Genomic DNA, 25,536 nt, shown 5'->3' with positions numbered 1-25,536 from the left:
ACTCTTGTCTAGGAAGCCAGTCTTTACCTGAGAGAGGTTCCATTGAGCTTGTTGGTTTTGTTGCAAGCCATACTTATTTTGTGGTGGTGTGACCATTTGTCCCACCATTCCACCTTGAGGTCCAACGACATTTTGAGGAAGTCCCATCACACCAGTTTGTGCAGTACCAGTAAATCCATTGGGCATTCCCATTCCTATCATCACGCCTGTGGTCTGTCCCATGACTGGCACCGATTGTCCCATCACGTTTCCCATCATCCCAGTTGCTGCTGGCACAGGAACTCCCATGGCTGGAAAGCCTTGAAAGTGAGTTGATGGTTGTGTGGTAAATGGCATAGAAGATGACCCCATGAACATACCTGTACCAGAAAAGGGAAGATTTCAGCAAAAGCGTTTTGTGATTTTCCTCCCCATCCCCATAGGTCAGAAGTGCACCAAAATAATTTCAAAGGATAACTGTACCCTATTGTATGTCAGAGCTGTCAATTTACCTTCTATTAAAACTGAAAATTTGCTTAAAACTTTGAAAGAAAAGGGACTCACCACAAGATTAACTGCCAAGAAGAGTTTGGCAAATCCCTGTGGCCAACCAGAATCTTTTAATTGCTGTATTGGAGGTCTTTGTTTTCGCACAAACATAGCTAAACCCAAGCTCTGACAGCTCCATACAGATCTTGGCAGCTGCTGGTTGCACAGTGAAGACTCAGATCTTCAGCAATGAATTAGATCGCAGAAGATGAGTTCACAAATCTTTCAGTAAACTGTACACTTGATAATTTGAACTGCTATAAATAAATTAAAACCACATACTGTATTTTTCTTTAGCTTCCATATTACATTTCAGTAATTTTTCTCAGTTTTATAAAAGGTAAAATTAAAAATCTTCATTTGACTATAGTTAGCAGGTAGCCAACCTTAGCTTTATATTTGTAGAAGATAACTGTTCTAGGTAAAGCTTAAACTAGTACTGCACAGAAACCTTCACAAAATTATTTACCTGGAGCATTTTGCTGCTGCATGGTTCCTGTGCCATACAGTGATAAAATGGAGTCTTTGGAGAGTTGTTTCTTTGCTGACTCTTCGGATTTTGTTGTTTGCTCAGTAAATAGATCAAGATCCCCAGATGCCGCAGACAAGGTAGCAGCTGCTGGTTTAGTGGAAGTGCTCTGGGAAATAAAAGTCAAGACAGACTACTGAATGAAACTGGAAAAAGACGTTATGTTAAATATTTACTGCACAGCCTTGCTCCTCAATCAAATAAAATCCTGCTCATTTACAGAAACTAGATTTTAAGTAAATGAGGATCTAAAAAGATGTGGTATGACTAAAGACAAAAAAGCAGTGCATATGATATGGAAACACCACCAGGCCAGATGGAGGTTACAAAACAAAGAAAACTAAATCCTCGACCAGCTTCAGGGTGTACACATACAGATTATTCATTCCTGTTGCTTCTACGTTTTTCATCAGTGAGAAGCATAAATCAAGAGCTGGAGTTAGATTATGAAAAATAATTAGGAAATCAATAAGGAGATTACAATTCACATCTCATTAATCCTCTCATAGGCAGAATAGATTAGAGAAGAGCTAAAACAAAAGATTAAGTGCTTTGAAATGTACCTTTGGAGAAAAGGCAGAAGTAAAATTTTGGTTATCTACTTAAAGTAATAAAATTTCTAAAATACAATGTGTATAATTGGCTTAGAGTTCTTGAAGCACGTTTCAGTTATCGAGAAAACATAATTATCTAAAACTTATTGTAGTATGACTGAAAAACTAAAATACAGGCAGGCTGGCAGGCTTTTTACTGCTCTTACACTAAAATATTTTGTAAACAAATTATATCCAGGTGTCTCTCGGTGCTGTTATTTTGTTGTTTGTACACTTAAGTTCCATATGGGGGCCTGCTTAGGGAACTAGGCAATACATGGGTTCTTGTTATATTCCTTAAAATACACAACTCATCCTGTTACCAGGACGAACTTTTAAAGCAAGTCAACTGTATGCACAGTGAAAAAGAGCCAGGACTGCAAAGCATACTTGCATTATGGCCTTATTTTAGTCCAGCTAAATGATCCCCAGCTGCTTAGCACACACCTGCCACATTCCCACAGCATGTGCGAGTTTCAACTCTTTCCCACACTAAAGGAAAATCTTCCTTGGACTACCACTGTGAATGAACTGGACACGTAACCAGGTCCAACTGTCTCCTGTCAACACATACCCAAGTTTATCAGAGAGACAAGAGGACATCACAAAATATTCAGATCTGGAACACACTTATAAATCTTCCTTAAAGCAACAACCTCCACCTTCTGGTTTTACTGACTATGCCCCAAAAAGTCCACTATGCTCACACAAACACCACAATACAAACATTCAATTTGCAGCTTCAGAAAACACATCTGACTCTACTACAACCTCTAGTTTAAGGCACTGCCACAGATCAGGGAAGAAATAACCACAGAACAATTCTGTTACTAATTAAATTTGTCAGACCAAGAGAAAGGAGCTTAGATTCATGTAGTTGATGGCGAAAAATCTCCAAAACCGCTGCAGAAAGGGAAGAGAAAAAATAAACGAGAAATGGGAACTTTCTGGCAACTGAAAATCTGCATTTATACTACAGTCAATTTGGGCCAAAGTCACTAGGACTTAGTGAGCAACAAAGAGTGGGCTGACAGCACTACAAAGGGAAAGCAGACAGAAAAAGATGCATGAAATCTTCTCTCTAGCCAACATACACTTAAACTACCAATTTCTTCCTACTAAAAAAAGCTGCTGCCTCTTACTTACTACTCACAAGAATTTCTGATTGCAAAGGAAAGTCAACATTTTTAAATGGGTAGTAGGAAGCCCCCTCTATTTGAGACAATTCTTTATCAGGGTGGCATACCCAGTCTTTAAAAATACCACAGTCAGATTTAACAATACATTCAGGTAAAAGCCCATCCTGAACAGCAGTATTTGTTTTACTGTGCATACAGCCAGGAAGTCCCAGTATTAAATTGTTCCATACTGACATGGATCTCCTTCCATGGTGTCTGCCTAAGACAGCCCCCATGTGACAGCCATGCTCAGCAGACTGAAGGAAGGAGGGCACATAAGCAGTGGAAGTGGGTGAACAGAGGTGGCTTCCCCTTCACCGCCAGCACTGCAGCAAGGAAGGAGTTTGCTTTTCTCTAGAAGGGAGAGCTGGAGGGAGACCTAGAGGACTGATCACATTATGTTTACATCCTAAATGTTCATTTAATGTCTCTTCGTTCAGTTTGGTTATGGAAAATCCTCAGAGGAGCCAAAGGACTGAACAATCACTCCCTGAAGTGTTCATCAGCTGAATAAATGGAAGGTAATGCAAAATTACATGGCAAGAAAACAACAGGTGGCATTCAAGTAAAAAACAACAACAAACAACATTGACATGATTTTCAGGTATCTAACACTGTCATGCTACCCAAGGCCTCTGTAAAAACACACACCTGGCACAGATACAATCATTTTCCTACACACAGTGCTCTCAGTCAGTCATGCCAAAACTAAATGCTCATCAGGTGCTTAAGGAACATGCCGCTCAGTGGTTTCACAATATTAGTGCAACAGAATTTTTCAGAACTACTGGAAGTCATCTCCTATATGCTTCAAGTTTAAACTTAAATAATTTTTGTCATCGATAGCTTATGTATTACCAATAAAAGGCAATACCTATCCAAAGGAAGTTTTCACTGTCAAATATTGGTCATATGTGTCAGGACCACAAAATATGGTAGCTGAATCTGACACTTCACCCTTGCCATCTGACTGCACAAAACAGCATGTGGCTGACAAGAAGTTTAGATTAATGCAGGAGACTAAAAATAAGTATTTTCATTTTGTCTTTTAATTACCAAAAGACTGCAAAACAGATGATAAGATCATTACATCCTCAGTATTTTATGTTGGTCTGACAGCAGTAACAGTCCACATGGCTTTTGTCCATTGCTGGTGGTCCTCTCACTGGGCATCCCTGGAAAGAGCCTGCCTCTGTCCTCTGCACCATCCCATCAGGTACTTGTATATGTTGATGAGATCCTCATGAGCCTCCAGGTTGAACAATCCCAGCTCTCTCTGCCTCTCCTCACAAGACAGATGCTCCAGTCCCTATATTATCCTAGAGGCGCTTTGTTGAACTCTCTCCAGTATGTCCATGTCTTTCTTGTACTGCGGGAACCAAGAACTGGACACAGCACTTCAGGAATCAAGGTGAGACTGACTGGTCTATAGTTCCCTGTATCCTCCTTCTGGTCCTCCTTGAAGACAGGAAAGACACTTGCTTTCCTCCAATCCTCAGGCACCTCTCCCAGTCACCACAATCATTCAAAGATTATCAAGAATGGCCTCACAAAGGCATCAGCCACCTATCTACCTTTGTATTCATGGGTGTATCCCATCAGGACCACGAGGTATTCCCTGACCTGATCCTCTCCAACAAGGGTCCATCTTCCTTGCCCCACTCTTTCCCCCTCGTCTCTGGGGCCTGGGATTCCTGAATGCTGGTCTTGCTAGTAAAGACTGAGGCAAAGGTGGAATTCAGCAACTCAGCCTTTACATTAACCTGTCCTGTAAAACCAGCAAAGCTGTCCCTTTCGGCAATGGGCCCACATTTTCCCTACTTGTCCTTTTGTCATCTATGTACTTCTAAGTCCTTCTGTTGTCTTTGACAATCCCTCGTCAGTCCACTCTGACTGGGCTTTGCCTTTCCTAACCCCATCCCTGCATGCTTAGATAGTACCTCTGTATTTCTTCCAGGTTACTCCCCTGTTTCCACCTTCTGTAGGCTTCCTTTTTGTGTCTGAGTTTGGCAGGAGCTCCTTGTTCACCCACGCAGGCCTCCTGGCATCTTGTGCCTGACTTGCTGTTCTCTGGGATGGACCGCTCTTGAGCTTGAAGGAGGTGATCCTTGAATATCAACCCCCTTTCTTGTGTCCCTCTTCCCTCCAGGGCCTCATCCCATCAGAATCTTTCAAGAGGGCAAAGTCAGTTCTCTTAAATCTAGAATTATGATCCTGTTTTTGCCCTGCTCCCTTCTCTCAGGATCCTCAACTCCATCGTCTCATGATCACTGCAGCCAAGGCTACCTTCAACTTTAACATTCCCAACAAGCCCTATGTTGTTTGTGAGTATGAAGTTGAGCAGAGCACTCCTCTTTGTTGCGTCCTCCATCAGATGGGTCATCAAGTTGTCCCTGATATTCTCCAGGAATCTCCTGTATTGCTTCTGTCCTGCTGTGTTGTCCCTCCAACCTGCTGGCAAAGATGGCTTTGCCCTGTTTGGTGAGCTGTGTTCCCTCTCTCCTGAGTGGATGCTAATCCTCAAATAGGGTCCTGCATTCAGAGAAACTAAAGCCCTTTTGTCATCAGCAGCTCTGCAAGCAATTGTTGGCACGCAGCATCAGCGCTCTCCTCTTTACACCCTTTCCCTTCACTGGTATGACTGAGGAGAACACCACTTGGGCCCTGTACCCCTCATTAAGCATCTCCAGGGCTCTGCAGGCAACTCTTCCCTCCAGATTATCTCTGACAGTGTCCACATGGAAGAAGAGCAAGGGGTGACAGAGGGCTGAACAAGCTTAAGCATTCCCTTCACAGCATCCCAGATCCAAGACACAGGCAAGCAGGAAAATTGTCCAGACAACAGGTCAGGTCTGCAGACAGGGTGCCCCCTGCAGCAGGGAGTTGCCCACTACTATCACTCGCCTCTTCATCCTGGTGGCCTTGCATAGCTCAGCATCAGTCACCTCAGGTGCTTCATTTGAAAGCAGCCCTTCAGCTTTGAGGGCTGTGAACCACGTCCATGGTAGGAAATCTTCAGGTGGAGCTGGAGCCCACTTTTTCAGTGTCAGAAGTCACCAGTCCCATTCTTCGCCTACCCCAGTGCTCGCACTCACTGCCCTGCCAGGAGCAGACTCTGCACTCCAGTGCAGTCGAGCTCTGGGGCTCTTGAAGATGCTGAGTTTCTGAGAAGATCTTGTGTATCCCTCATTATTTCTGATGCTGCACAGCCTGTTCACTTCCTGCCATAATTCCTCCCCTGGTGACACAGTTCTTGAAGAACAGCACACTTCCTGTGGGAGAGACCATCTCTCATGGCCTCAGGGAGAGGCACCAGGCACTCCCCACAGCCTGCAACCTGCAGGGCTGCATCAATCATCCAAAACTCTGTCTGCGTCAACCTCTGCCCTGATAAGGACAGGTGCTCCAACACCTACAAACAGAAAAGAGGTGGCAACAGTAATGAAAGAGGGAAGGGAAGAGTAGGACATGTGCAGCTGAGTGAAGAACTGCAGGAGACAAAAAAGCACATCTGCACTTTCCTGCTACTTGCAGGTCTCTGGCTGCTATCTACAACAACAAGGATGGGCTGTAGAAAAGCCAAGCCCCTACTGCTTTTCATTTATATGGTGATAAATAATGGCCCCACACAACATTCTCAATTTCTCCCTGCTGACTTGCATAGGAAAAACACAGCCTAGCATGCCATTATTCTTATGTAAGCAAGTTAGGCATGAAGTACATTATTAAGGTCTTAAATTCTGTGTACAATTCTTATCCTCTTTATCTTTTCACTGTCAATGCACTTGCTGCTTATTTCAGCTCTTCCTGTTTTTGATTTTGCATATTTTTGTTTTAGACATCTAGACAGTTTCATTAAAAATAATCAACTGTTATTTCCTGGTAATAACTGATGAGGAAATGAGCACTCAACTATATTCAGTTCACACAAAAAAACCCACTAAGAAATCTCATCTCTTCTCTTGATTTTAGGAATTATTAGCAACACCTGAAAAAGTCAGATTAAGATTTCTACCACTTCCTAAGATCATATCCAAAAACATAATTAACCTTAAAATAAGATTAAAAATTCAACTTTATTTCTTGTTGCACGTCCAGTACTCAGGACAAACAATGCAGCATTTTCTTTGCAATCGACCTTTTCTAGGTTTGAAGACAGTTATCTCCCCTACAGTCTAATTTCTAACGCTTTCTTCAAATTTTCCTTCTCTAGAACTTTAAATAATTTTCCTTTCCTCTAGACTGTCCAGCTGACTCCTTCTGGTTCTGGAATATGATGGCTGCTCTTCCACTGTGTTCCACCTAAGGTGTTTCCAGCACCAAAGAGAGTATAATCACAGAATCATAAATGGTTTGAGCTAGAAAAGACCTTAAAAATCATCCAGTTCCAAACTCCTTGCCATGGGCAGGGACACCTTCCGCTAGACCAGGTTGCTCAAAGCCCCATCCAACCTGGCCTTGAACACTTTGAAGGATGGGGTATCCACAACTTCTCTGGGCAACCTGTTCCAGTGCCTCATCACCCTCACAGGAAAGAATTTCTTCCTAACATCTAATCTAAATCCATCCTCATTCAGTTGGAAGCCATTCCACCTCATCCTATCACTAGATTCTCTGATAGAGTCCCTCCCCATCCTTCCTGTAGCCCCCCTATAAGTATTGAAAGATCACTGTAAGGTGTCCCTGGAGCCTCCTCTCTTCTCCAGGCTGAACAACCCCAACTCTCTCAGCCTGTCCTCACAGGAGTGGTGCTCCATCCCTCTGATCATCTTCATGGCCCTCCTCTGGACCTGCTCCAAGGGATCCATGTCCTTCCTTTGCTGAGGACTCCAGAGCTGGACTCAGTACTGCAGGTGAGGTCTCACGTGAGTGGAGCAGAGAGGCAGAATCACCTCCCTCGACCTGCTCACCACTCTGCTTTTGATGCAGCCCAGGATGTGGTTGGGTTTCTAGGCTACAAATGCACATTGCTGGCTCAGGTCCAGATTTTCAACCACCAGAACCCCCAAGTCCTTCTCTGCAAGGTGGCTCTCAAACCTACTCATTGCCCTACCTGTACCCATGTTTGGGATTGCCGTAACCCAATTTGAAGGACTGAAACTTTTGCTTTCAGAGACCCGACAATGTAAAGAGGGGTAAAATAAACATAAGCAGAAGCTACAAGCATTTCAACTGATCATATCTGACCAGGACTTGAAATAGCTCTCAAGTAAGTCCCTGCTTAAATAACACTCACAATAAAACAAACTTCTGAAATAACTCATTTTTACATAAGAACTGAGAGCTTTGACACATTAACATCACCACAATTTGTTAACAAGTTTAAGCTTGTCTGCTGATCAATGGCAATCACGTCAGGTACATACACCTGACCTCAGCAGAAAATGAATATTTAAGAACATGTAGTTACCTAAAATATACCAGCATTTTACATGAAAATTTGTCAGGTATGAATCATGAAGAACATACACCATTTCTATAAAAATATACTTTTGTAGCCACTGAACCAGTTCTGAGCTCCCAACACAATACACTTCAAATCAGGCACACACACAGAAATTCAAAAAAAAGTTTAAGTTGACTGAATTTTACTATCCTTCTTGGAGAAAGACTTACATTAAATGTTTAAGTGAATACTTCCAAACTTATACCTCACAGTTCTCCCCTTCTCCTCCTCCCTACAAGTTTCACTGATGAATGAAGATCACACTTTTGCTGGAAAACATACCCATACAAAATCTGAATTAAACTCTGGCTAAAACCATTTAGGAAATTAACTATCAGTAAGAACAACAGACCTTTGCTTAGTTCCTATACAGTGTTAGGCAACAAACCCTATTCTAATAGCCGTAATTTAGTTCTGCTCACTTCACAGGAAAAAGCATCACTTAACGTACAAAATATTCTTTTTTCCTTTTTCCTGCCTATGAACACTGCACAATGGCTAAATTTGTAGCACATGTCTTTTAGCTACTGTAGGAGCTGGATAAGGTAACTCTTCTTAACCCCCCTTCAGTTTGCTTATAGACAAAATTCTAGAAAAAAAGTTACTCAGTCACATATTGTTCTTTACCAGTCCTTTACAAAACCAATAGTTTGCATCTGGCTATGCTGAACATTAGGAAAATATTTTTAGTGTTTTTGAAAACTGTGATAAAGACACATATCTGAAAGCAGAATGAAAACGCATATGATCCTGAACACTGAAGTCATATTTGAAAAAGGAGAAAAAAATACTTTTGTTTTCACTTGAAAATCATGTCTTGGCTATGACAATGGACATAAATCCTAAGGTTTGCAAATCCTAAGGTTGTTTCAGTCTCATAATAAAACATTCAAAAAGACACTTCTGTGTTCCACAGTGCCATAAAACCAAGTGCATTTAGCAGTAAATGCTGCCTTTCAAGTTAAGTTGGAAAACAAAAGCAATCCTGTGAAAACTCAAGGGTCATACGTTGCTTCTACAAATCAGTTTGAAGAGCACCATTACATTCCCTTCTTCTTCAAGGCTCTCAAATCCCACTGTGGTATCTCAGACACACCTATTATGCAGAACATCATGGCAAGTATCTCAGTGAGAAAGCAAGCCATGCTATTCCACATTTGATCCCTTCTACTTCATGGGTTTTTTTATTTCAATACATTCTGTTAATAGATACTTGGACAAGTTCAAATTAAGGATTGGCCATGGATTTCCACTTTAAATTTTCCAATTCCAAGCACAGGAACTGAATGTTAGGGTTACTCAACTGCTAGTCTGAGTTCGTGCCCACTTTCCCAACTGCAGTCTCGCACAAAATAATTACACATCATAATCACACCACTTTTTTACTTCAGAAATTTAAACAGACCGAGTCTTTAAAACCTTTCATTATAAGGCAACCTTTCCAGTCTGTTGTATTCTCCTGACTCTTCTCTGAATCCCATACAACTTTTATCCACGTTACAAGGTGAAAGATCTTACAAAATACTCATACTGCTGCCAAATGAGAGGCTCCTGTCCAGCTTAAGTTCCCAGACCAGACACCGTCGTCCTGAGATGCAACGCATGCAAGGTGTTGTTAAACCTAAAGCAAAACAGGTATTTCCTTTGCCCCAGTTTACCAAGCAACCCATGTAATCACCTGTCTTCTGCTACCTACCCATGTCCCTGCCTCTTATCTGGGGAGATTATCTGATTATATTACATTTTCTTTGAGATTACTGATTAAAAATGGAAGATAACCAAGCATTAAATCTTGCAATATGCCATAAGGATCATGTGCTCGATAAAAAAATGCTTGATGAAAGTTCCATTTGTTGCTCCTGATTATAGAATTCAGAAAAAAGAAAAATGTCACTAAAAATCTAGACAAATTTGTTTACAGCAAGTAAATATATTCAGACTTTCTAGTACACAAACAAGATGATACTTACCAGATATTGAGAATAACATTATCCTTTCTAGCATTTTTTAATCAATTTAGTAAGTCATGGGTCATCTACTGCCACCACCTGCAACTCTTAGAATGCTTCCATTAACGCTGTCTCTGTACAATCCTAAACATCCACTGGTCAGATTATGTGACCACTACATCTGTTCTAGAACAAGCAGCAGTCACAAGTATTGAGGCCATGTTGCTGAGAACACAGCTGTGCTGGGCAGGGCACGTCTCCAGGATGAAGGACCACCACCTCCCTAAGATCTTGCTTTATGGTGAACTTGCCACCGACTGCCGCAAGAGAGGAGCTCCAAAGAGAAGATAGAAGGACTCCCTGAAACAACATCTCAGCCTTGGCCATATTGATCAACGTAATTGGTCTACTCTGGCCTCCAGTTGGGAGGTCTGGAGACACACCATCTATAACACTGTTGCTTCCTTTGAGAACGCACGCAGGATCACTCGAGAGGAGAAAAGATAACGCAGAAAGAATCATGCCTTGCAGAATATACCACCTAAGGATTCTTTCTGCTGTGCCTTTTGCAACCGGACTAGTCTCGTATTGGCTTTTTTAGCCACCAGCGCGCTTGTAGCAAATGTGTGTAGAGCCCTCCCCAAATCTTCACTCGCGAAGCCTAGCCATGGAGTAAGTACCATCTTTAGCCTAGAAACTAGCACAAAGATAAACTACATTTCAAAATATTTCTCTCACAGAAGATCTAATGACCAAATCTGAAATGCATTTTAAATTATCTATATACATGTAATTCATTATGCTTTAACAGCCACTCCATTACTTAACCCATCACTAGTCATCATCATCATCCAAGTATCCCCCTTCACTTTTCTTGTTCTCACTCTTAAATATTCAGCCTTTCTTTGTGTTTCCTGCATTCTATAGCTAAATCATTCGTTTAACCAGCAGGTCACTTCATGTGTTCATGGAAGAGAAACAAAAGAAGGGTTTTCTCGTCTCTCTCAAGCTGTTCTTTTCTCCTGAGCAGACAGTAACTACATACAGAAGTTGTCACTTCCAGCATCAGAAAGACCGGAAAGGGGGAAAACCAGAATTCAGTCATATCCATTATGTGTATTGCTACCATAGCCCACTGATTTCAGGGCCAAGTGGAAACTTCATAGATTTAAATTTACTCAATCTACGTACAAACTGGATACATTACAAAACTCGGGGAAACTGGAAATGGGCTACTGTTTTTCACATCCAGCTCTACAGGTAGGTTCCTCTAGATCAATTTTGACATAATGTGTTAGGATAGCAGACAACAAGGACCCAAATATTGTTCCTCCTGGTACTTTGAACATAGACTTCCACAAGAGACAAGAAATTAGACCAACAATTTCCTTCACAATTTTAGCTAACACATCCAAATCTAAATGCATGTATACAGCTCATTTCCCTCACTGTTTATGGGTGGCTTAAGGCACAGTGGGAAGTTTGCCCCATCTGTAGTATTACATTTAAAAAGAAATGTGTTTTCAGTCTCTAAAACTGTACCTAGCAGGTTGCACAGAGTCATCCCTCAGCAACAAGAAGGGGAAGGGAGAGTAAAGGCTAAATAATTAAATCTGCTGAACAATAAGCATATGCTTTGAGGTACTCGGAACTCCTTTTCATCATAATCCCTTCCATTTTACATACATTATGAAAAATAACTGATAAAGAGAAACAAGTACAGATCACATGTCCCAAACCATAAATTCAAGAATATACACAATTCTTTCCAGTTCAGCTGAGTGGGACAGAAAGCCTTACACAAAAATAAGCTTCTAAATTACCTTAACAGGACTTCCCAGATGGGGAGGTTAGCCCACTACTCCTCCAAAACCGCCCTCTCAGAAGCCGGTCTGGGGTAAGGAAGCCTGCATATGTGCATTCTGAACCAGCCATGTCCAACACAAATACCTTGCTCTTTGAGTGTGATGGGTACTTTGAGAGAGCTGTAGCTTTAATCAGGTTCTTCGTGTGGGATTATTCTACTCTTCCTTGAGGAGAGCAAGGCATACAAGTTCCAAGATGAGACAAAAGACAGATCAGTCCAGGTAGCAATATTAGATTTTCTTGATATCCATTCTGGATTTTGAGTATGAAGCTTCAGATCCAAAATTTTTAGCACCCCTAAGAGAGAAGCATCTGCTGCAGCCTTTCCTAAGTATCAGCATCACAAAGCAATAAGAGGTCTTAAAAAGGATGACTTAAAGCCTAACAACTTGAGAACATTAAGTAAAATTATATTCAGCAATTAAAAAAAGAACAAGACAAAAGACTATAAATTAAAAGAAAACATGACTACCATCATCAAGGTAAGACAGAATCTAATTTAGCTGGATAACCAGAATGGAAGACCACACCATTTCCTAATTTCATATCTACATCCAAGCAGTGCAGAAGCTTGAAGAGGTGAGAAAAATATCACCATTACAGCTAAAGCATCTTCAGCCATGAGTGTAGAGAAGTGAGCATTCCTTCTGTGTGAATGAACAATTCCCTGAAGGAAAACATACATGTGCATGCAAATATTTACACACACGCATAACTAACAAACTAGTAAATAAATTTTACCTGAGCAGGAGGTACAGCAGTTGCTGGTAAAGGATTAGAGATCATTGGGCCAAAGATATCCAGGTCATCATTCAGTGCTGTGACAGCAGCAGTGCCTCCATTTGTAACAGATGCTTCAGCTGGACCATCTTAAAAAGACAACAGGATCACATGTAAAGGGAAAATCATTAATATCTTAACAGCATAAGAATAATTAAAGCTTCCTATTCCCTCCTATCCTGCCCCCAATCAAAGATGTATTCAATTTCTGAGATATTTTTCAGACTGTGATATTGTTCAGATTTTTAAAGACTTCTTTCCCTAAAAACATGGCATACTAATGTCCTTCATTAAAAAACAACCAACGACAAAACAAAACATTTAAGACTTCCCTAAGGACAGTCACACTACTCATTTTTCAGGAGTCTTTTTCAAGCACATCAACATTTTTAGTAAGAATTTTAACAGATGTCTTACTGAGAAGGCCCAAATTTGGTAGCCATGTATCAGACAAAATACATTCATCTGTGCTCTTGAGTTACAATTTGCATTTTAGAATCCATAAAGTTATTCCTGATATGCTAATTTACTCAAGGGTACGTAAGTGAACTTTGCATTATGAAAAAAGTCCATTCTCTCCTCCTTTTTTAAAAGTACTTTGCATTAATTTTATTCTATAGCTCTACATGAATACCCCTGCCAGGCACACTGGGCTAATTATCCATAAGAACCCATGGCTCTCGTTCTGTACAGAGTTAACCTTCCACAGCCTTGGTGCCAGTAACCACTTTAACATGTGAATGCATTTACTGATCCAGGTGAAAGTGGATACATGCAGGACAACGAAAGGGATGGAGCATTACACTTTAAGGAGAATTTCAAGAAAATACTTCAAAATATATAGGGACAAAAATATCACAAAAGGTTTTTAAGGAACAGAGCAACCATTTCTCATTTGATTTTAAGCTGTTCAAGATCAAGTGGTAAGAACTGGCTCATAAATTTATACCTAAGGATATCACAAGCGCTTTGCCGTTACACAGAGCTTGACAAATACAAAGGTGATTGTAGATTCTACTGAGGACTATGATGACTGCATAGTCTTAACAGCAAATTTGAGAAAGCTTTTTCAGGCAAAAGAAGTTAAGTCTCAAATTATCTAATCTCACTGCAAAACTTCTCTGGCAGAACAAACTAGTTGAATTAAGTCAAAACTTTCTCTGCAAATGAAACCCTGTTGTGACTTGCATGGGTGATTATACATTACAGGAGGATCGGTGTTCTAAAATCCCTAGATTACAGTACACTGAAAAAACCGCTATTAACGTGTTTTTCGACTGCTAACTCATACGAGAAGGCACTGCCTTCTGAAACAATCCATTTAGAAGACCATCACACCAGTTTTGTCTGGGGTAGAGTTAATGTTCTACTGTTGTAATTCGACTTTGCTGGGGGATTCCCATTCCAGCGATTCTGAAAAGCAAAGTCATCTATGATTATGACAAAGCTACTTATATCTTAATGCAATGAATGGAAGTCAGTGGATAGCAAAATGACAATATGTATAATCTGCTCCACTGTTCCATCCACACTAGTGCTTTGAGATGTGTGTAAATAAATATACTGACAAATGTAAGCAACAACCTTTATTTGAGGTCACTGCAGACTGGCAGTTCCAAAAACATCTCAAAGGTTCACTGTTTCAAATAAATTTAGGAATGAACTGTACATAATTTTCAAGCAAAAGGATTGTCAGGAATTAATAATTTAATGTTCTCATTTTCTCAGTCAGGCACCTGTATTAAAAACATATCTCTCTTGTCAAGTGATTTAGTTTACCTGAATGTAAGAGTTTAATGTAGAAGACTGAAAATTTAAATACAGTCATTTACTTAAACAAGCATTTCACATATTTAGAACACTCATGACACAACACATTTGCAAAAACATAGTATTTTTCAAGTACTTAATATGCTGCTTATAAATTAATACTATGAAAACCCAGATTTTTGCTAGATTGCTTCTGTAAGAGTATTATTTGGTAATGTACACACCTTTCATCTCTTACTGGATAAATACCTCGCTGTCTCTATTGGTGTGAAACCAGACATTTTGAATTACTGTTTATAACACAGTTTTAAGCCTGCATGAATAGTATTAACAGATGATCCTGTCTTACTGATTTCACAAAATAAAATAGTTGGAATATTTCTATTAAAAAGCAACTCCAAAAATATTCCCCCTGCTCTGCACAGAAACTAAAAGAACTAGGTTTTCAGAATATAGAAGAAACCTAACAATGTTTTCACTCCAGTTTATTTTAATTGTAGCAATATTAGTGTCTTCATTTAAATATATATGCATGCAGGCATACAGAGACTTGTATTTCAACACAATAATTCACAGTTCTTATACAGAGGTCACAGATTAAGAAGCACTTCCTCCTTCCCCTACATATTTTAAAATATTTCTCTAGCATAAGAAAGATAATCCAGCAGAGTTCTGAGTTCTAACTTATTCTAAACATATCACTATTCATTCAACTTGTGCCGCCTACCATTAAAACCTGATTAGAAGAGGTGGAGTGTATATGACAGAAGGAAACATGGCTGTAGCCTGTCCAGGAAACAGGTAAAAGTCAGATTGAGTTATACGGGCCTGTCTGAATATTTTGAGAAATTTATAGCTTCAACCATCACAGAATTACTTTGAAGCAATTAACTTTCATTAAACACTACCTCCACCACTTTTCTGTAGAACACGTCTGTGGCTTGGAGTGAAGTATTAGATATGGCAGAAGCCATTGCATTGAGAGCACATGCAAGGCAGGGCTTTCATGCTCAGCTGGAGAAGGTAACATGAAGAGTCAATAGACACTGTTCCTCATCTTTGTTCCTAGTGGTGGTTCTAAAACTTCTCTTCTTACAATTTATGACAGTATGACATAGTATCTGTGCAACAGCAGAATGCTGCTTCTGATTTCAGATAAGGAAATCTTGTTTGACAGCAGAAACAAAAGCTCTTTACCACAATATTTTTAATAATACAGTGAAGGGTTCCAGTGTACAGTCTTTTTCTGTATGTATTTTATTAATGCCTGACATGACAATTTCCAATTCATTGCTGCCTTCATACACATCGTAGCTTTTATATAAATCATTAATCTCCTTGGTGTATTTATCTGTACCAACAGTGAGAATGACCAGCAGAAGAGCCTCAAAGGGACAGCAAGAGAGGAAACAGCAAGAAAGTAGATCTGCTTCTAAACTTTGCATTATGTTTCTGGAACTCATTTTCTATGGGCCAAACTATTTACAAGAACTTTGTTACTAAGCAGTCATGTATTTTTATACATACAATAATTTATGACAGCCATATCAAGCCTTGTAATAGAGGGAAAATATGCATATGATTATTTTTTACACCAAATTACTAGACAGGCAGAACTGAGAGAAATAGGTTAATACTTTCAACAAAAATCTGGGGCAAAGAGGCAAACAAGGTCTGGACAAAATTACTGCAGAATTATTTAATGCATTAGTAAAATTTTATTTACTGCTAAAACCTTTGCAGAAGTGAAAAAGCATTCATAAGGAGGCAATTTCCATATAATACTTGTGAAAATGAAATGTGGAAAGCCAGAAATCTAACAATGCTGTACGCCTCAAGTGGTTGTAAATATTTTCATTTTGGGTAGATATATTCCTTATTTAAGCATAATCTTAACATTGCAGCAATACTACAAATGTTAACATGTTTACAAGCTCAAGAACCAGGGCCAAGCAAACCTCCTGAGGTTCAACAAGGCCAAGTACAAGGTCCTGCACCAAGTCAGGGCAATCCCTGCTATCAATACAGTCTGGGGGATGAACAGCTTGAGAACAGCTCTGCAGAGAAGGACTTGGGGATACTGGAGGATGAAAATCTGGACAAGAGCTGGCAGTGTGCATTTGCAGCCTAGAGACCCAACTGTATCATGGGCTGCATCATAATCAGTGTGGCCAGCAGGATGAGGGAGGGGATTCTACTCCTCCACTCCTGTGAGACCCCACCTGGAGTACTGCAACCAGTTCTGAGGCCCCCAACACAGAAAAGACATGGACCTGGTGTAGTGGGTCCAGAAGAGGGCCACGAAGATGATCAGAGGGGCAGGAACACCTCTGCTATAAGGAAAGGCTGAGAAAGTTGGAGCTGTTCAGGCTGGAGAAGAGAAGGGTCCAGGGAGACCCTACTGTAGCCTTCCAGAACCTAAAGGAGATCTTCAAGAAAGATGGGGACAGACTTTTTATCAGGGCCTGTGGCAATACAACACAGGGTAATGATTTTAGATTAAAACAGGACAGATTCAGACTAGACATAAGAAAGAAATTTTTTTGCAATGAAGGTTGTGAAGCACTGAATGGGTTACCCAGACAGATGGTAGATGCCTCATCCCTGCAAACATTCAAGGTCAGGTCGGACAGGGTTCTGAGCATCTAGTTGAAGATATCCTTGTTCATTATAGGGAGGTGGGACCAGATGACTTTTGAAGGGCCATTCCAATCTAAACTATTCCACGATTCTAGGAATCTATGATCTATATATGCATACATGATACTTACGTATCCGAATTCTTTCAGAGAATATTTCCCATGCAGAAGCAGATAAGCAGCTTTTAGCATACCATACTTTACGTCCAACCATGCTGGATGAATGTCCCATACATCAAATCCAGTAAATAATAACAATATAATAAATCTCTTTTCTTTTAGTCATTCATTGTAACTTAATACAATGGTTTTTCTAGAAAGTGCAATTGTCCCTTTTATGAAGGGCACATATAAACATGGTAAAAGATGCAGAATATGTAAAACGCACTTTTCTTCTCTCTGATAATTCTGTATTTAAAAATACTAATTTTCCCCTTTTTCTATATGTTGAAATAATTTCTAAGTGACATTCGTTGACAAACACAATGATCCAAAACTGCCTGTGTAACATTCCAATATTCCACATTTGTACTTAGTTACTACACAATCTTTTACAAGATTAAAAAAAATTATTTACATCAAACTGGCAGAAGTGGGGACATCTATGTTGTAAGAAAAAAACTCCAAAAGGAGCAGAGAGCACAAGGTTAACACCAGAGATGAAAATACAGCACCACCAATCACTTAAGTGCTGACGAACTGTGGTTTACACACTGTGACTTTCAAACTGAAAAATGTTTCCTATAATTATAATATTAAAAATTCATGTTATAAAATCCCATATTATTGATTTTAGTGCCAATTTTAAGACTACACATTTTCAGCAGGGCACCCTCCCAGCATGGATAACATCCAAATAATCACAGAGATGACTACAAAAGCAGCTTCAGGTTTAGCCTACAGAAACAGGCTGTGACTTCTCACTGCCTGGGAACAGAGGGAAGGAATTCGGAGTTGCACAGCAACAACACAGCAGGTACACTACTGCTTGTGGAGAATATAACAATATTTACCTTGTACATGCCCATTTCCCCACCTTTCTGTGTGTGGAGTACTGAACTAAAGTCTGATCTGAAACGAAAGGCCAAAAGCTACGAATGTTGTTGGATCAAAAAGTGAATATCCAAACAGCATCTCAATAGTAAATCCCCGATCAGGAACTCAATGGAACCACATGAATGTGTTTAAAAAAGGTTCAGAAGAAACACAAACATCATAGTACAATCACTGACAATATTACAAAGATATTATCTTCTCCTATTACAAGATTTAAAGATACAATTTGTCTAGATGTATTATCTTGAAAATTTTGCAATTTGTAAAGAAAAATGAAAGCATTTATTTTCAAAGAATTGTCTAGCTTCAATTTTCACAGGGTAAGTCCTGTCTCAGGAAGTTTACCTTCTTATAAGGTCATTATTACAAGACCAACTGAGACAATAAAAGAGCAATGACCCGAAGGTTAACCCCAGACCCAAAGCCAGCACTGAGGGTTACTCAAGAAAATACTTGGCAAAGAAGATGGGCTATTCTGAAAGCCACGATTATTCTAGCATGAATTCTGATCTACTAAAATCACTCAACCTGCTATCACAAGCAGTTTTGATCTGCCCTACTAAAAGCTACTACTGTTCTTCATTTGCAGAAATTAAGTCCTAAGAGAATGAATCCTCATTAGAAACATGCCCGCTAAGAAGAATGAGCTAAGCAATCATATACATTTTAATATTATTTGATATGACATATCAAACATTTTAATCAGCAGCGCATCACTGCAGCACCAGAGGCAGGTGGGATTCTGGCCTGCATCCTCAGGGGTGTTACCAGCTGAGACAGAGAGGTAATCACCCTACTCGACTCAGTGCTTCCCAGACTGCACCTGGAGTCTGTGCCCAGCTCTGCCCCCCACTTCAAGACAGATGCAGACAGACTGCAGAGGGTCCAAAGAAGGGCCACGAAGATGACCAAAGAGCTGCAGAACCTGCCCTGTAAGGAAAGACTGACAGAGTTCAGCCTTTCCTCCCTGGAGAAGGCTCGGGAGGAATCTCATCCCAGTATGCCTGTACTTAAAGAGCAGCTACAAAGAGGACAGAGGCTCTCTCCTCACAAGGAGCCACACAGAGAAGACAGGGGCAACAGGTACAAGTTGCACCGGGAGAGGTTTCATCTCAACATAAGAAATAAATTTTTTACAGTGAGATCAATTACTGGAACAATCTCTCACAGATGTGGTAGAGTCCCCATTACTGGAGGTTCTCAGGATGTGATCAGACAGAATAATTTCCTCTAGGTTCTCCTTCCCACAGGTTGGACCAGAGGGTCTTTCGAGGTCCTTTCCAACCTTTGCTATTCTTGTATGATATACTGGGTTGATGTGATCTCTCTTTCAATATTATCTGAAGTAGTGTACTGGAAGTGTTAATTAAAAGACTACTCTCCAAATGAAATATGCAGGTCTGCTCTCATTAACACATATCTCATTTGCAGCTCACTGGATTCCAAGTGCTACTGGCTTAATACACTGCCTTTCAACTTGTTATTTAAAAGATCTTTAAGCATTCCCTCCTTTAAAATTAGGGGGTTTTAACATATATATTATAAACTTTGCTCTTTATATATCTCACTGAAGAAGCACAGCTGTTGAACATCAATTATAATACTCTCTCCATTGCATACTACATTTCTAGTTAGCCAATGTAATCCAAGTTCATTATTATATAATGACACTGTTACCAAGATTCTTTCCAAATCATTACCAAAAGAATACAGAAGCCTAGTAATCTTAAAACCACATATTGATTGAATTTTACTTCTTAATTAGGTTCTTGTTCTGCTAAAGGAAAATAAAGGAAGATCAGCTTTCTATCAAGTCTAAATAAGGGGTTTTTTTAAATAGGTTCATTCTACATTCATTCTACTGTGATAATTAAGATTTGCTTGCCTATAGTAGCAGATTACTTGGAATGAGATATGGATCACAACATAGACATAACCCATACAAAACCAGTATTTTGCAGTTAAGTCTACATCCAGAGGGAAAAATACCATGCATTTTGGATAAGAGTGGGAATTCTAAAACAGAGAAGACATTTATTTTTTTTTTGTCATATCATTCATACCTTGAAACAAAAAATTAAAAAAACCCAAGCCATTTTTCTACAAAGTCAAGTTTTTACACTAATGACATTTAAATGACTTCTCAATCTCCTACAATATCCTGTAGAAATTATGTAGAAAATTAAGAATAACCATTATTTGATATAAATGGAATACTTTTAATATCCACTCACAACTTTTAGAAAATTTCCTGACAATGAATAACAAAAGGAAATAAAAATAGTTACTGCAACATTATATTCTTCCATTTCCATTCTATCAAATGGAAAAAGCACACTTAGAGTAACCCTAGATAAATGAAAGACATATTTTACGAATATGGACCACACACAACAGGGCAAATTAAATTACTTTACTTCAAACCAGTTTACTTACAATACAAATACACAGTCACCTGCCAGTCAGAAAACAAAAAGGCATTTTAGATAAAAATGAAACAACACTGAAATGCCCAAGGTATTAAGGTTTACAAGATATAGTCAGCTGCAGTCCAACAGTTTACTGTTCCTTTACCTGATATAAGAATTTTACGATATAAGGTATTTTACAGATACACAATACAGGTAACCTCAGCATTTTCACTGAAAAGTACACTCGTACCATAAACATTGAAATACTACAGTTCACAAGCCCTTTGAAGATCACTTTGATAACTTCCCCTTCCCAGAGGAGCTCATTACTTTCCTTAGCAAAACATAAGTATTGATATACCCATATCCCTGTGGCATTCGCCTTTATAGTTTTTAATTCATAGACTCAATCTTATGGTTTTCAAATTTATCTAGCTATCAGTAAACACAGCAAAAATAAAAGTATGTCTATTAAAATATAAAACGATGTACCCGTGTTTGATTTAAAACCAGGTAATTATGGCTTACCAAGTCCTAAAAGGTCAATAGTGGGTTCTGATGACTTTTTTGGACTTGCTTTAGCTTCTGATTGCTGATCCTCTTTCTTCTGTGGCTTTTAAGGGAAAAAAAATAAACACAAGTAACCTTTCTGAAAAGATTCCATGCTTAAAAAGTTCTCATTAAAGATGCTGCTTCAGTATCAGAAACAAAAGCCCTTTTCTATATTTGTTTATCATAATGAATTTGATTTGTAATGATGTATGTGGCAGTTATGGGCAAAGGAACATGGCACGCGATTGTAAAAAATTATCATTATACCTTCACTGGTACGTAATCACTTTTTAAATAAAACTAAGTTCAAGGATAGCTTAAAAATAAGTCTTAAACTCTTAAACTGAACCACTGCATATCATGCACTAGGTAAAGAGCTGTCTATAATTTATCAACTCATTTCAGCAACCAAACTATACATTTCTGCAACATTTAAGAGAAAAAGAAATCAAGTTTTTAAAAGCTTAGATTTAAAAATTAGAAGCAGACTAGTGACATTATTTAGCTTTCTTGCAAAGAGCATCTGCAGAACATGCAGCATTTACAGATGCTAAGCATCAATGCACACAACCTTTGTTCATGATCTTTTCCTTTATAAAGCTGAAGGCTAATAACAGCATTCTTCTCTTTTGGAAAAGGGAACTCCTAGTCTTTTCTTGCCTAGAGACTTCAAAATATAAGATACTACTGATGTGAAATTTGATTACGAAAATTACTTCATAAATCTGTTTATAATTCATACCAATATCACGCTGATTCCTGAATCCATTGAAACATCAATTTTTAAAATTAATACAAACTAGTTTATAGTAGTGACATAAGAAGTGCATTTCCTCACATGGGTTTAACACACCTTTACTGTCACACTACCGACCTCCTCTTATGTGAACAAGCCCCCACTGAAAACCTCCAGCGAAGAGCTCTGACGAACTGAACTCCACTTCTGCAGCTACAGGGCACAGCTACTGTCATACTCAAACTGACCCCTGCTAATCTCTCAGAGAAATACTTGGCTCCTCTTGCCAAAAATTCTTAGGTTGGCTTTAAATACCTTGCTCAAGATCAAACTGTTTGGGAAATCACCTGCTGGAAAAATATTCCATGGATTCTATACTGTATTATAACTTCCATGTCTGAGTTTATGATCTGAAGCACAGCACACTGATTCCCAATGCTCAAAAAAACTATAGTTTTTGAAAGCAAACTTTTGCATATCAAGAATTTTGTTAAAGTGACAATTCAAAATAAAGTTTTCCACAACTGACCACACCTCAGTGTGCCATAAAACTTTAAATTATTATCCTAAATACCAATCAGAACTAACAGTGAATATTTCAGAACAGAATTTGTCATGAAACTGTACATTTGAGTCTTCTCCAACTCTGTAAGGAACACTATGGGTCACAGAAGCTGTAAAAAGAAGCATTTCTGACATGTTGCTTGATTTCATGAAACTGGCTTTTTTTCCTTTTGTTTAAACATCCTAAAAATTCTGAATATAGAACAACTTCTTTCAACTGAAAAGAATAACTGTTAGAATTATATCATATTTGCAAATTTTCATTACTCCAGATTAGATTTCCGATAACTACCTAAAAGCATAAGTTCAAAATTAATTAAAGCTTGGCAGGGTTAGTTTTGAATGCAAACTTTTCACAGAAAGTAAACACTTTTGCATATATTAGTAAGAATTAAACAGAGTTCAAATGGCACTCTTTTTTTTTTTTGGTACTTATTACTGTAGCAAATTAATCTCATTATCTACTCTAAAAATTTAAAAATATAGTAGGAATAATCCACTTAGGTCCTCTGCTTTGTCAAATGAACATTTTCAAGAATTATTAAATGCACATTTCTGTTTCATCACTCTGTAAATAAGAAAGGCAGCGAAGACACAAGGTATAAAAATATGAAGTTCTATAAAAATATGATCCTTTAAGATACCCATTTCTAATACTGTTATGATATTTCTTGATCAGCAGTTTCTGTGCCATTTTGCTCCCTTGCCAGTATCTAAAGTAATAGGTTTAAAGGTTACTTCATAGTTAGCTACTTTAAGAAAAACTGCAAAACCATTTTCAAGTTTGTTAGCACAGCAAATATTTCTAGACATTAATACTGCATTTGTTTCATTGATGGATATTTTCTCCACAAAGCACAGTTCAACACCTTTACAGCTACACAGTTTTCACCAGCACACTAACCTGTATTCTGAAAATTGAAAAAACGTATCAGCCACCTGACATTTATCAATACTACATCTGTACAATAGTGGTCATGCAAAGCAACATTCAGCAGCTATCTGGAACAAAAAAAAAAATCTTCCTCTTACCTTTAATTTTACCTGCAATACTATGTTGTTCCCCCCATTCTCTCACCAAAAACAAAGACCATTTCCTGGAATTTCCTATCCTCCAAGATTTCTATTCTATAACTGGGTATGCCTCTATTTCTGCTTAAGATGCTTCACAGCACATAGGAGGGCTTTTGTTCAAATTCAGAAGACATTTGTTCAGTGCTTAAGGTCTGCCATGATTCACAGATAGACAGAGACCTCTCTAAAGTCACCCACATTTAGACATAAATTAAGTAAGGTTGGCACTAGTGGGATGAGTTGGAACAACAACCTTGCATGAACACCGTTATTCTTAAGAATACCCAAATACCCCTTGTTGCCATACTGTTTCTTAGGACGGTCTTGTTCTCTCTTTGGTCCTGTGGATCTTGGGCTACCTGACTGCACTGTGGTCCACTTGAAGAAGATACAGTGAAAAGCAATGCCCTACTGAAGCATTCTGTAGTAGGGATCATGCCCTAGGATTTGGAGCACAGGACCTCAAGAGGTCCCTTCTAGCCCATATAATTCTGGCATAAACAAGGTGTTAAAATTTTTGGAAAAGAACAAACAGGGAAGTCACACTGGTGTCGCTGGAAAATTTTATTCCAAATCATAAAGAGAAATGTGATTTTTAATTTCTTTTTAGTAGTTTTCCTTCAGCAGGACTCATACATGACTAAGCTTTATGGAGAGAGTGGCCTTTTGAGATATTAACGCTAAGTACTGCACACAGTGAGCACAGAAGTGTGCAACAGGCAAAAAACTGCATAACAAAGCAGTGACATTTCCTAAACTTAATGTTTAATTTAGTGTTGTGCTTTACCTAAAAATTACCGTTTTTTGTAGATACAAGGTAGCATGACAAATGCTTGGAATCTTGCTGCACTAAGATTCATCTCATTTTCTATTACTAGTCTCCTTGACTCCCACAGCAATTATTTTTAAGTATTGACACCAGTACCAGATAATCTTAGTCCTTGTTGTACCCTTTGGAATAAGGCCGCATGAAAAATAGGAGACTAAGCAGTATTAAATAAACTAAAAATAGCATTAAAAATCTGATATGAAGAAGGCAAGTAGAAGGGAATAGGTACACAATTTTGCGCATTTATTTTCAAGTGGGGCCTTCAGGGTTACTGAGGTTACTGTTGTTTTTACAACACTCAAGACTGTCTTAGTAATATACAATCCTAAACATCCACTGATCAGATTATGTGACCAATACATCTGTTCTAGAACAAGCAGCAGTCACAGATATAGAGGCCATGTTGCTGAGAACACAGCTGCGCTGGGCAGGGCACGTCTCAAGGATGAAGGACCACCGCCTCCCTAAGATCTTGCTTTATGGTGAACTTGCCACTGGCTGCCGCAAGAGAGGAGCCCCAAAGAGAAGATACAAGGACTCCCTGAAACAACATCTCAGCCTTGGCCATATTGATCAACATAACTGGTCTACTCTGGCCTCCAATCGGGACGTCTGGAGACACACTATAACGCTGCTGATGCTTTCAAGAAAGCACGCAGGATCACTCTTGAGGAGAAAAGACAACGCAGAAAGAATCGTGTCTTGCAGAATACACCACCTAAGGAGTCTTTCTGCTGTGCCTTTTGCAACCGTACATGCCTGTCTCGTATTGGCCTTTTTAGCCACCAGCGCACTTGTAACAAACATGGGTAGAGCCCTTCCCAAATCTTCGTTCGTGAAGCTTAGCCATGATGATGATGATTGAACAAAGCAGATGGTTGTAGCAATTCCTAGATATATTTACTTCAGGTCCTGTATTAACAACTTCTCATTCAAAATAATTTTTATGCTACTAGCACATTTCTTCTGAAACACTGTCCTTGCAAACAGCAGAGCATCAAGACATCTTTGATACGCAGGCCTTACAGTGCCATTT

At 39.0% G+C, this 25,536-nt stretch overlaps 1 protein-coding gene across 2 annotated transcripts in view; it reads right to left on the bottom strand.

Moving 5' to 3' along the window:
• SMAP1 (small ArfGAP 1) overlaps positions 1-25,536 on the bottom strand; it is an 89,595-nt gene that overhangs the window by 1,988 nt on the left and 62,071 nt on the right. For both annotated transcript variants that reach the window (XM_027644740.1, XM_027644741.1), the window contains 4 exons: positions 21,274-21,358; positions 12,831-12,958; positions 998-1,166; positions 28-359 (listed from right to left, as the gene is read on the bottom strand). In XM_027644740.1, the coding sequence (XP_027500541.1) occupies positions 28-359; positions 998-1,166; positions 12,831-12,958; positions 21,274-21,358 (714 nt within the window). The remainder of the gene's footprint in view (positions 1-27; positions 360-997; positions 1,167-12,830; positions 12,959-21,273; positions 21,359-25,536) is intronic.

Source organism: Corapipo altera, unplaced genomic scaffold, assembly GCF_003945725.1.
Source record: "Corapipo altera isolate COAL_440 unplaced genomic scaffold, ASM394572v1 2, whole genome shotgun sequence".
Classification (NCBI taxonomy): Eukaryota; Metazoa; Chordata; class Aves; order Passeriformes; family Pipridae; genus Corapipo; species Corapipo altera.
The sequence above is the reverse complement of the archived record's forward strand: the minus strand, read 5'-3'. Positions and strand labels throughout refer to the sequence as shown.